A 12,287-nucleotide genomic window follows, 5' to 3' on the forward strand; every position below is an offset into this window, starting at 1 on the left:
CTTGATCATTATATATGACTCATTTTTGATTTCATCCCTTAAAATATAGTTTTAAAATGTATAGACGGAGTGGATAAAACATATACATTACAGTGGGCCCCACAGAGGCCTTGATAGGACCATCCGTCTCTAGGTCCTGGTGGGGGTGGTACCCAGTCTACGTCCATCTGGGAGCACTCTAGCATTAAAATAATAAGTAAAAAAGGAAAAAAGAAAAAAACAGAGAAACGGATAATCAACGAATTCAAAACGGGAGGGTTGGTGGAAGAGTGGTAGTAGGTGCTCTGTACCTGTAAAAATCATCCTCAGCTACTTCCATCTCTCTCTCTCTCTCTCTCTCTCTCTCTCTCTGTGCTTCCACCACCATGGATCTCAGCCCTCTTCCCCTTCAACCCCAACCTCAGGAAGAACAAAAGCCCGAACCAGAGCACGAAATTACGATCCTACCCTCCCCTCTTCTCTCCACAGCTTCCCTCTCTCTTTCCCTCTCCTCTCTCCTCTCCTACAAACCTCCTTCCTTCCTTCCTCACTTTTCCTATAAATGCCCCAAAATCCCTTCCCAAATCTCATCTGTCTCCTCCAATCTCTCCCCTCCAAAACCCTCCCCATCTCTGAGATCTTCCACTTTCAAATCCTCGCCCTCCATCATCCCCCTCCAGTCCCCGCTCTCAGTGCCCCACCGTCGCGTTCCTGATCCGTCCAATCCCTTCGCCCTCCGTCGATCGTCGATCGTCTTCTTCCGCAACGATCTCCGCCTCCATGACAATGAGACTCTCAAATCCGCCCACGACGAGTCCCTCTCTGTTCTCCCTGTCTACGTCTTTGACCCCCGTGACTATGGAAAATCATCCTCCGGCTTCGACAAGACCGGGCCCTACCGCGCCACCTTCCTCCTCCAGTCCGTCTCCGACCTCCGCCACAGCCTCCGGTCCCGTGGGTCTGATCTTGTTGTCAGGATCGGGCGGCCGGAGACGGTCCTCGCCGAGATGGCGAGGGCGGTTGGGGCTGAGGCGGTGTATATGCAGCGGGAGGTGTCGAAGGATGAGGTTCGGACGGAGGAGAGGATTGAGTCTGCGTTGAAGGAGGATGGGGTGGAGGTGAAGTATTTCTGGGGAAGCACACTCTATCATTTGGATGATCTGCCATTTAAATTGGAGGATATGCCGTCGAATTTCGGAGGGTTTAGGGAGAGAGTGGAGGGTTTGGAAGTGAGGAAGACAATTGAGGCGCTGGATCAGTTGAGGGGCCTGCCGAGGAGAGGCGATGTTGAGGTTGGGGAGATTCCGAGCTTGGTGGATCTCGGGCTCAGCCCAACTGTGACGATGGCTCAGGTTCTAGGATCATAACTTATCTTCTCTGTTCCTTTGTTTTTTCTTTTGAATTCGTAGAATTAGAATTGACAGAAAGAGGAATGCTAACATCCAGCACCAATGAATGCATCTATAATGCACATGGAGCACATTTGTGTGGTGATTGATACTGTTGATTTAGTGGGCCCACTTGCAGATTGATTGAATTCCCAAAATGAAAGCAATCAAACTACGGTATCAATTGGATTAAAAAAATGGATGGCTAAAACAAAGTCAATGAAGAAAGGAGAAACTTTCCACATTCAGTGGATAAAGTTCACAGTGATTGCACAGTTGTCTTTTTTTTTTCCAATGACTGCATGATTTTGGTCGTGGACCACCCACGAGGTCACCCACCAGAGAACAGTGGGTTGTCCATACATGTTTGCTGCATGTATGGTGGAGAGCATGATTTCTCACCCACAAATCGGGTTGGTACACTCATTAAGTCGTAATGATATTAAAAACCAGTGGATGGCTTAGAAATTGTGTTGATGATGGTCCCAACAATTCAACAGTATAGATCACCTAGCTTTGGACTACACCTGTACCAATCAGGTGCATAAGGACATGTTTGGGGTGACCTTGTGCCTAGGATCAAGGTGAGTGTGTGTGCCAGGGTTGCAAGAGGAGATAAAGGGTGGCGAGGGTGGTGAAAAAGCAAGAATTGTGCACATGCTCCAAGTGAATGCCTGTCTCAAAGACATGGTACTATTGTTTACAGCAGGGTGATGTTGTTTCCGGGTTTTATTGTTTACAGCAGGGTGATGTTGTTTCCGGGTTTGTGCCTAAACTGGCGAGGTCGTAAGGGATTTGGTACGGTTGGGCTCAGATAATGTACATGCAACATGGGTAGAAAAAGGGATGATGCAGTAGCGTGTAGGCTTAACTATGAGACCTCCACTTACATGAGAGAGCCAATAAAACAACTAAGGACAGGTACTGGGTGCAAGCAAACAACAACAAAATCATCTGAATACAAGGTAAGGAAAACGCATGCAATGAGAGGAGTGAGGATGCTCAACTACCTAAAGTGGTGTGCATAACAGGTGAGAGGTTGGGAGCTATCATAAAGCTTCTGCCAACTGTTGGAAGCCCATTATCTCTCTCTCTCTCTCTCTCTCTCTCTCTCTCTCTCCCTCCATTTTGGGAAAATTTCCACCCTTCTTTTTCTTTGACACCCTTTCCACTACCTTTTTTTAGAAAGACCACCTCTATTTGTAAGGGGGCATGAAAATGTAGTTATCTCATGGCCAATTCCTATTTGACAAGTGACATCTGGTAGCCTATGAAAGAGCAACATATGGCACAACCTAGGGTGACATGTCACCACAAGATGAGGTAAATGAGATGCAAATGGCAAGGGGTCCTATAAGTGGGGAAGCAAACATGTCACTGTGTAGAATGGGACTCCAGCTTCATGCACTTATGCAATGAGTATCCGAGTTGTGATGAGCTCTCTACAAGTGCAAGCAAGTGTAGAGCTGAACTAAAATGGTGGAGATGTTGTAGATTGTAGGGCTAGAAGGGTACATACTGCACTTTGGGTGTCTGGGAATGAAAGGTTTTGGGGAAAATGTGGTCATAGGAGTTTGCTGGAATGGTAGATACAATAACGGATCATAGAGCTTAAAGGGTAGTAACACTGATCATGGCGTCTAGCAAGGCTCTCATACTTGAAAGGGTTGCTAGGCATTGAGGGTATTGGCGTCAACTTGCTAAGAGCCTCTCCTAGAATAATTTGATGCATGAAGAAGGTAGCATTGCCTCGACGGAACCGTACAAAAGTCATAGGGTCAAGGGGGCAATGATTGCATCCAATGAGGATTGGTGAGGCTGGGTACACGAACAACTTGAGAATTTGGTAAGTAGCAACATAGACATGCGGTCAGGCATACACCCTAAGGGCCCATTTGGATTCAAGCAAAGTGTTTCGGCACAAGCTGTGTTGGCACATTACCTTGTTTGTGGTTTGTTCAACCCATTTATGCATGGGAATGTAAGAAATAAGGGTCATTTATTTCCAACATATAACTATTGGCGATGATTTTATGTCTTTCTAAAAAAAAAAAAAGATGGAATAATAATGAGGATAGCTTGTCCCTAGTTTAGTACACCTGGGGAACGCAATGTTCCGAGCACGTGTCACATGTGTCACATGTGCAATTGTATAGGTTCATGGGGCCCATACGTGCTCTAAATGCTACATGTGTGACCATCCACATTAAGCTCTCTACATATGCCACAATCCATCTTTACTCTATTTTTTTGGTTGTTTGACAAACAAGTAGTAGAATAACTAGTTTTGACAGCATGACCTAGATAGCCTGTGCCGACACTATTGGACCTAGACAGCCTTGCATCCAAACTACCTTTGAGATCCCCACTTATAAGGTTCTTGATTGAAATGGGATGCTTTGCTTGCTTTAAACGTAGAGGCTAATGAGTTGGAGCAAGTCACATGGGCAGGAAACTAAAGCCAACACATTGACTTGGCGATGTGGCACGCTTGTGCGAGGTCGACTCTCTCATCAGATGGGTACAACCATGTAGATGCCTTTGCCAAGAATTTAGGCCACTCCACTCATCTGGCGGGACGAACTTGTATGTTGGACCACTCATTTGGCGAGACAAACATGTATGTTGGATCAAGAGTGGCTCAACCACTAATAACATCTGGCTTGAGTTCTTAGGCAACATATCTGCACATTGTCCCAAGCCCGGATAAAGGAAGGTTGCATTGGGTTGGCTGCCAATGCAAAACTTTAGCCATTACTTCTATCATGAATCCTAATCATTTGACATTTCAATGATAGAGAAAAATGGCACAACAGGATTCATGTAACTGGCCCCAAATAGTTGGGGAAAGGCTTACATGATAATGAGATAATCTACACATTGTTGTGGTCCAATTGATGTGTGGTTTGCAATTTGCATGTGCGTAGTTGGCACATGTGAGTCCCTAGCGAAGCTCTAGCAACAAGGATTCTAACAACATGGTTCTTGAACTTTAGATGTTGTGATAGATTTGGCTATGCATGGAAATATGTAGAGGGGACATAAGATACACGTAATTCACCAGATCGTGGCAACATTATAAGAAAGCAGCAACAAATCATTTCGCTAGCAAAATAAGGTGAGCACAAGATACAAAAGCATTGCTCACATACAATGAACAAACAAGAAACATCTCTTCTTATCCTACAATCAATAGAACCTTTAGGAAAACCATCTTATGCACTTTGCCAAATGCATGAAAAGAAACATATTGGAGAAAATTCACCTCTTGAAGGAAGCCCTTATATCTCTCTCTTCACTATCTTGTTAGCATAAGGGAAAACCCCCAAAGAAAAAAATGTCATCACATGAAACCAAAGGTAATCTCACATTAGGTCCTTTGACCGAGCTAGAACATTCTATAAGTTCCAATTCTGATAAGCTTTCTTCTTGTTCTCACAATGAAATAATCCCCGTTGGATAGGCAATTTGGATGCAAGTAAAGTTGTGTTGGCGCATGCTATCCAAGTTATGCTGTCGGGACTAGTGATTTTGTTCCTTGTTTATCAAACACTGTGGTACCTAGAATAAGGTTGGTTTGTGGCGCATTTGGAGAGCTTAATGTGGATAGTGGCATATGTATTAGTATCATGTATAGTGCGTATGAACATCGACATATGTGGTACATGTCAGTGCTTGAAGATTTATGGTTGGCACATGTGCACATATGGAGTGCTTGAATTTAGATAGTTGCACATGCAGATATGTAACACATGTGACACATGTGTATGAAACATTGTGTTTCCATATGCACAAAACTATGGACAAGTTATCCTTATTGTCATTCCATCTTCTTTTGCAAGGATATGCAATCGTTGCTAATGGTCATATTTTTTTTGGACACATTGTCCTTATTTTCCTACATTCTCGTGCATAAATGGGTTTTCCATACCACGGACAAGCTGTCTTGTCCATACAGCTTGTGCTGACACAATTTTACTTGAACTGAAACAACCCCTAGGTGTAGAGCCAACCTCGGCGACAATCTCAACACAAGCAACCTCATCACAAGCAACCTCAGTAGGACCTCAACACTAACAGCCTCAACGTGACCTTAGTGCAAACATCCTCAACAAGATCTCAGCAACAGTCTGGAGTGTCCACATAAAATGAACATGCTTTTTCACAAGGGGTTTAAGTGCCACAACGATGTGATGCCAGATTAGGGCAGGGTGTCCCGTATCCGTTACGATACGGCCGTATCGGTCGATACGTATCGGTAACGGTCGTGGCCGTTACGCAATACGGGGCCGTAATGGTCAACCCCCCTCCCCCCTCGGCGATTCTGTAGTTGTAATGGCCCCGTAATGGCCGTTACGGGGCGTAACAGCCATTACTGCCCCGTAACGGTAAAAAAATGACCCCTTTTTTTTTTTTTTTGCTTTTTAAGGTCTATTTTTTCACTTTTTTTGAAACTTCTTTCTTTTAAACCCTTCCTAAATCATTCTATTGCTATTTTCGACCACTCTTAGCTTGATATTACAAATAAAAACAACTTATGTTAAGGATTTTCTTGATTCGAAGCTCTGTGGGCCATTTTCCAGAAATTCCTCAAAAATAGGTATTTATACTTTTTATTTAATGTTTTGCTGTTTTAATGGTAGAATATGATATGTTAATAATCATAGAAGATATTAATGTCCATTTTATAGATTGTTGTTATCATTTTATATGTTTTTATAATTTTTTTCTATTTAAGCACTATTTTCAGCCTTTTTTAAAAAAAAAAATTTGAAAAATTATTTTTTATTGAATGTTTTGATGTTTTAATGATAGAATATAATGTGTTAATCATAGTAGAACATGTTAATGTTCATTTTACAGATTGTTATTGTCATTTTATATTTTTTTATGAATTATGAAAAATGATTGCAAATACCTACACATGTAAGATATTTTCATATTACATTCATTCTAATATATTTATCATTGACAGTAGATAGTTAGAAAATTAAATATATGAGTTTTGCAGTCAAATCCAGGTTGTTTGGTTCATAAATTCATCAGACAATCCAATACAACTTCTCACCAAAGAGTGGACCGTTACACCACCATAAACATGTTCCAATTTATAAATGAATGCATATTTGGAATGCTTAGAATATTCCGGATTTAATCCATATTTTTTCATATTTTTTTGGCATTTTTTTTTTTTGCACCGTTACGGGCCGTTACGCCCCCGTATCGCCATTACGCCCCCGTATCTGTATCGGTATCAGAGGGCACCGTTACGCCAACCGATACCGATACGGGATACCTTGGATTAGGGAGGTATAGACACCCTCATACAAGATACTATTAACATCATGATGCATTAGATTGGCGCCAATTGTACTATTCTGATGGCATGTTGTTGGGTGAAATCAAGAGCTACAAACACTTGAAGCATGGATGATCACATCATCAATGTGGACCATCCAATTATGCGCACCAACTTAGATTGCCTACTGTGAAAATAGCTCTGATTGTACAGTCACGACCATTCGATCAATGGATTTTGGTGGCCAAAAGTTGACTACTACACTACATGTCCTTTTTCTACCACCATTCATTTGGGGGAAATCTAATTAATAACTGAAATGAAAAGGTCCAGCAATCCCAGTCAAAAGAGCAATATATCTGTTGAGGCTGGGATCACTCAATCAATTGGTTGGGCTAATGAACTACCCACAGTATCCTATCATTTGGATGGGTTGATACTAAATTTACAATTTCATAGTGCATGCTCGTGAACCCCTCTCACTCTGCTAAAGCATCAAATTACTCCCCCCAAAAAATCATGCACATTCATTTTCCTAACTAAGTCATGATATGAGTGGCTCCACATGTGAGGAGGTGAAACATGTGTCAGAGATTCAGGCGGACTGCATGCGTCTCAGATATCTGTGCCATTCGTCAAGTAGGGTAGACTGTGACCATGCCATGGACAAAAAGTAGTGTTGTTCCACCAATTTAGCAGGTCAAACTTGTATGAGAAAATGGGCCATGAGGGGAAAAAAAAGTCCTACATTCCAAATTTAACCTACATGTTCATCTCATTTGATGAGTACTGCCCTGATTTTTGGTATATGGCATTTCCCAGGTTCACTCTACTTGATGAATGGTCCAGATCCTTGACATTTGTTTTGTACTAACGGATACACGCGTTATGCATTCTCACATGAGGGTCTGCTCATTGAATCACATGACCAAAATGCCTCTTTGAAACATGTCCAAGTCTCTTATGGAAAGGCGCTTTTTCGGCAATTGCCTTTTAATAGCAATTGACATCGGCTCTTACAAGCAAGTTTGTCACTTAATTAATTGTTTCTGGGAATTAAAATCTCCCAGAAGTGTTTAAATTAAGCAATGCCAAACATGACTTCATGATTTTTGTTCATGGAATTGTCTGTACCCATGTTGCTTTGGTTTGAGACAACTGCACTCAGCCTTTTTGGTCAAGAAATGTATTCCAGTGTGCTATTATTAATTGAAATGGTGTGTAGGATGCAACTTAATGAATTCTTGAGCAGGTACGTGATCAATAATCATTCCACTCTGCCATACAAATTTGTGGACATCTCTGCAAATTGCACAACGATCACTATAAATCTTTCAAATTTCTGAGTCTTGAGTCCATGTTCCCTGTGAATGCTATTCTGTAGCAAATACCAAGAAAAATGCAATGTCATGATGGAGATTGGTTATTTGTGTTAAAATACATACACCCAAATTACTAAATAACCAGAGGGATATTATTCAGTAACATCGAATGGAAGTCAATGTTTAACTCACGGTAACGAAGATTAGGCACACATGGAAGAACTCTTTTATGTATTTCCATACACGTGGTAATCAGTACATCGTTTTGTTCTCTTGTTTTTAATCCTTAGCTAATGCTTACATGGGTAAATTTTTCGTAGATGTCATTTCTGGTATCTTATGCTGATGAAAGTTCTTTTTTCTTTTTTTCAAAATCATGGTTTGAAAAATAGAAAAGAGTTTTGACTAATTATTGTGATGATAAGTATTGTTTCTTGTTGCTCAGGATGGGAAGCCCACCGCTAATGCTTCTCTTGTGGGAGGTGAAACCGAAGCATTGCAGAGGCTCCAGACATTCGCAGCAGAATGCCGGGCACAGCCAAACAAGGGTGATAAGGATAGTGGTCGTGATAACATATATGGAGCCAATTTCTCCTGCAAAATCTCTCCTTGGCTTGCCATGGGATGTCTCTCTCCCCGTTTCATGTTTGATGAGCTGAAGAAATCTGCAACCAGGTAAATTTCCTGTCTGTAGGGTGTTCTCATTCATGACAGTTTCTTTACTGCATCGTGTTCCTTTTTAGCTTTTCAAGGGGTGTCCTAACTCAGAAAACAAATCTTGCTTTCCAGAATGGTTTCCGCCACCTCAACTTCGAAAAATGGCACTGGCCGCGTTGACAATGGAATGAACTGGTTGATGTTCGAGTTGTTATGGAGGGACTTCTTCAGGTACTTAAAAAAGTCCTTGAACTTAGTATATATGCAGACCAGTGGAATCCATTATTTCCAAATCATGGGGCCCACTGTATGAATGATTTGGATCCTATAAGGTTGGCCCAACATGTACTCTTTGTACTTTGTTGGTCGGACAAAAACCTAGATCAAGCACTGCAATTTCCTTGTTTAGAAACCATGTTGCACTTTCAGGGTCTTCCCTTTTTATGCCAATTAGTGAAGATCAATGGATATGGCATGTGGAGATGGGAAGCAGTTTGTGAAAAAAAAGAAAAGAAAGAGCTGTTCGTGAGAAGTGGGACGATGAAAGAAAAATGGTGGTAAAAGGAAGTTATTTGGTAATACTCTGATAGAGGGCGATGATCGATACTCAGGCACTCAATTGTACATGTGGCGTACATTCACTTAATCAAACTGTCCATGTCATGGGACCCACTTTAGATAGGTCATAATTTGAAATTTCAGATAAATTCAATCATCTTTAAAAAATATATAAAATAAAATAATGATCCTAACCTCTCATTAATGAACAATTGTATGTTGAACTTGGACCATTGACTATTTCATTTTTATCTTCCATTGAATGTTCATGAATCATGCAGTTTGAAATTTTAACCAATGTAATTTTTATTTTTATATTTATCTAAAATCCTGACCAACAATTTTGATGGTCTAGTTAGTGCCTGCAAATTAACTGTCACACTGTTGTATCAAAGTTTTTCTCTTTGTAAAAGGCTGTTCTGTTTTGCGGAGAGCCTCCCACCAGTTCGATTCACTGAAAATTACCTGTGTGCCCTTCTTTTCTTTTCTTTTTTCTTTTTGGTTTTGTTTTTTTTTGTTTAAAACACAAATGTTGTATGTTAACCAGTGTTTTAAATAGCGGTAGCGTGATGCGTAGCGCTTAGCCCTCTATAGCGTGTAGCATAAATATGTAGCGTGTAGTGTAAGCTACACGATATTTCTATTTTTAAATTTAAAAATAGGACAAATATATTAAATAGTGAAAAAAAAAGGAAAAAAAATATAAATGCCTAAAAGATGATTCATTTTATCAATTATAAGCATGTTCAAAAAAGTTATTAGTTATCATTTATCAAAAGCCAATCCACATACGTAAGCCAAATCAAATAATTATCACGTCAACAACTTCCTAAGCAAACCACTTTAATTAATAATGTCTAATTGAAACCACAAGTCACAATTATGAAAAGAAATAAAAATCCCATAGGTTAAAAGTATCAAGTACAATACAAGTGTCACATTCCTCAACATTAGAAACAAAGAAAATGTGAAAAAATAATAAAAAAACTAAAATAATAAAAAAATACATTGTAGCTTACGCTACGGACGCTACGCGCTATGTAGCTGTAGTGTACGCTACGACCACTGTAGATTTATGCTATTTGGAATGCTACGTAGCGCTACGACCACGCTACGCTACGTAGCGTACGCTACCACTACGCTATAGGCACTATTTGAAACACTGATGTTAACAATGCATAGTTTTAACCACTTGAAAAACTAATTGCGGGCAAATTGTTGCCCCTCGCTGCTCTCGTTTTATGTGATAGAGATGGAAACCCACGGGTAAAATTATATTAGCAATGGGTGAAATGCAGCAAGGCCCACTATGATTTTGCACTCATATTTCATGTGTTTTCTGGTTTCAGATTCATTACGAAGAAGTACAGTGCTGCCCCGAAGAAACTTGAAGCTACTCCAGCTACAGCTTGCATGGGCGCTCTTGCCTGAGCTCAGTGAAATCCATCTGTTGTAGGTCTTTTTGAAGGAAGTGGTGGGTTTTCCTTGTTGGGACCCTCTCAGCTTTCATTGTCCCAGAAAGAGGTGGGTGTAGAGTAGCCCGTTTTAATGTTTCTTTGAGATTGCCGATTTGGCAATGTGAACGAGCATGTACGTTTGTCCAGACATGAATAACAGACCCTTTTAGGAGAGGGGTCCTGTCGGAGAATCAAATACCGTCAATCGGTCCGTGTATCTGTCTTAAGTGCATATCATGTTTCCCTTTTCTTTCTTTCTTCTTCTTCTTATTTTTCTTTTGTCATTTCATTATATATTTTTTAAAAACTTATGTTGGGATCTAGTGTGGGACCACAATTGAACATAGGTGGGTCCAATCACTTCAGCAAACGGGTGGAATATTTAGTGAAGACAATAGACTTTTGGCAAGGAACCCTTTGATGTGTCTAGAATGCAATTTCTGGAAGAACCACCGGTTCTCTGGATCCTGCAGAAATGAACACTTGGGATCTCATAACGATTCAATTGATCATGTGTTTAGGAGATCTGATCTTTGTAGAAGGTTGGCCCCATCATTTAGAAGAACCCAATGTGAAAAGAAGGCCCATCCATTCATGTCAGGTATATTGGGTCAGATTAATGCTTTTGATTTACTTTAATGTTGTGGCCTACCTAGTTCATAGATTGTTCTGATTTTAATTACAAGTAATATGCATGATGAACCAATCTTTTGCAGGGCCTAGATGTACTATACAAGAAACACATTGGTGGGAAAACATGCGCGCAATACATAGGAAAGTCATTTCTCAAATGAAATACGAGTATCCATAGGTGGTGAAATTCCACTAGCGTGAGTGTGTGGGGTCTGTATGCGTGTGTAAAATAAAAAAATAAAAAAAATGAAATACCTTGATCCAAACTCCAGACCATTATTAAAGTTGGGGGAATGCAGAGGTTGAAAAACTCAGTACCCATCATGGTCCGGTTTTGGAATTTTTCAGGAAGTTGTGAACAGGGATTGATGACTGGTTGGCTTCAGATGTGACTCATCTGAGTCGAAGTCGGCTTGGGTGAGGCCAATCTGGTACTGCACCATGAGTTAGCATTGAAAATATGGGTGATTCAACCCAACTCGGACCGAGCAAAGCGTCTTGAGTCTCCCAGTCTTAAAATCATGGTTGGGATCTCATTGAGTAGTGCTGCCAATGGGTCAGATTCTGGCCTGGCCCACCCTGAGTGGTTCTGCTAATGGGTCAGTTTCTGTCCTGACCCACTATCGGAATGGAAGCGGGAGGAGCCATGCTCTGAGTAGGGAAATCCTACTACAAGAGTATAAATACACCTATACTGAATATCACCATATCTTCACCTCAACCAGCAGTCCGAGCTAGTCACGTCTAGCAGCCTTTAATGCCCTGCTTGTGAATGTCTTGAAAAACAAGAAGTAAAAGTGCCTTCTCTCCATTAGCCCAGTTCAGGTATTCATGTGCAAGGTATGTTGCTATTCTCAGACAACAAGAGGCATGATAACTGTTCCAATCAAGCAACTAGGATTAAGATTGTCCAGTTGGTCAGATTATTTATCAATGACCCATATGTTATGGGGACCACCGATGAGTGGTTCAGGATATCTGCTGTGTTCCTGTT

General features: G+C 40.9%; 1 protein-coding gene across 1 annotated transcript; it reads left to right on the forward strand.

The window, feature by feature from the left end:
• Nucleotides 1-252: 252 nt before the first annotated feature.
• LOC131226143 (blue-light photoreceptor PHR2) lies at nucleotides 253-10,914 on the forward strand. The gene is made up of 4 exons (XM_058221858.1): nucleotides 253-1,331; nucleotides 8,434-8,663; nucleotides 8,778-8,876; nucleotides 10,553-10,914. The coding sequence occupies exons 1-4, from the start codon at nucleotides 366-368 to the stop codon at nucleotides 10,632-10,634; spliced, it is 1,377 nt and encodes a 458-aa protein (XP_058077841.1). The 5' UTR covers nucleotides 253-365; the 3' UTR covers nucleotides 10,635-10,914.
• The last annotated feature ends 1,373 nt before the right edge of the window (nucleotides 10,915-12,287 follow it).

This window comes from Magnolia sinica, chromosome 14, assembly GCF_029962835.1.
Source record: "Magnolia sinica isolate HGM2019 chromosome 14, MsV1, whole genome shotgun sequence".
Classification (NCBI taxonomy): Eukaryota; Viridiplantae; Streptophyta; class Magnoliopsida; order Magnoliales; family Magnoliaceae; genus Magnolia; species Magnolia sinica.

Excerpts from the sequence above, each read along its gene's own strand:
- LOC131226143 (XM_058221858.1), top strand. The coding sequence starts at position 366 with ATGGATCTCAGCCCTCTTCCCCTTCAACCCCAACCTCAGGAAGAACAA. Across the intron at positions 8,664-8,777 it reads CTGAAGAAATCTGCAACCAG|AATGGTTTCCGCCACCTCAA; the intron begins GTAAATTTCCTG and ends CTTGCTTTCCAG. Across the intron at positions 8,877-10,552 it reads TTATGGAGGGACTTCTTCAG|ATTCATTACGAAGAAGTACA; the intron begins GTACTTAAAAAA and ends TTCTGGTTTCAG.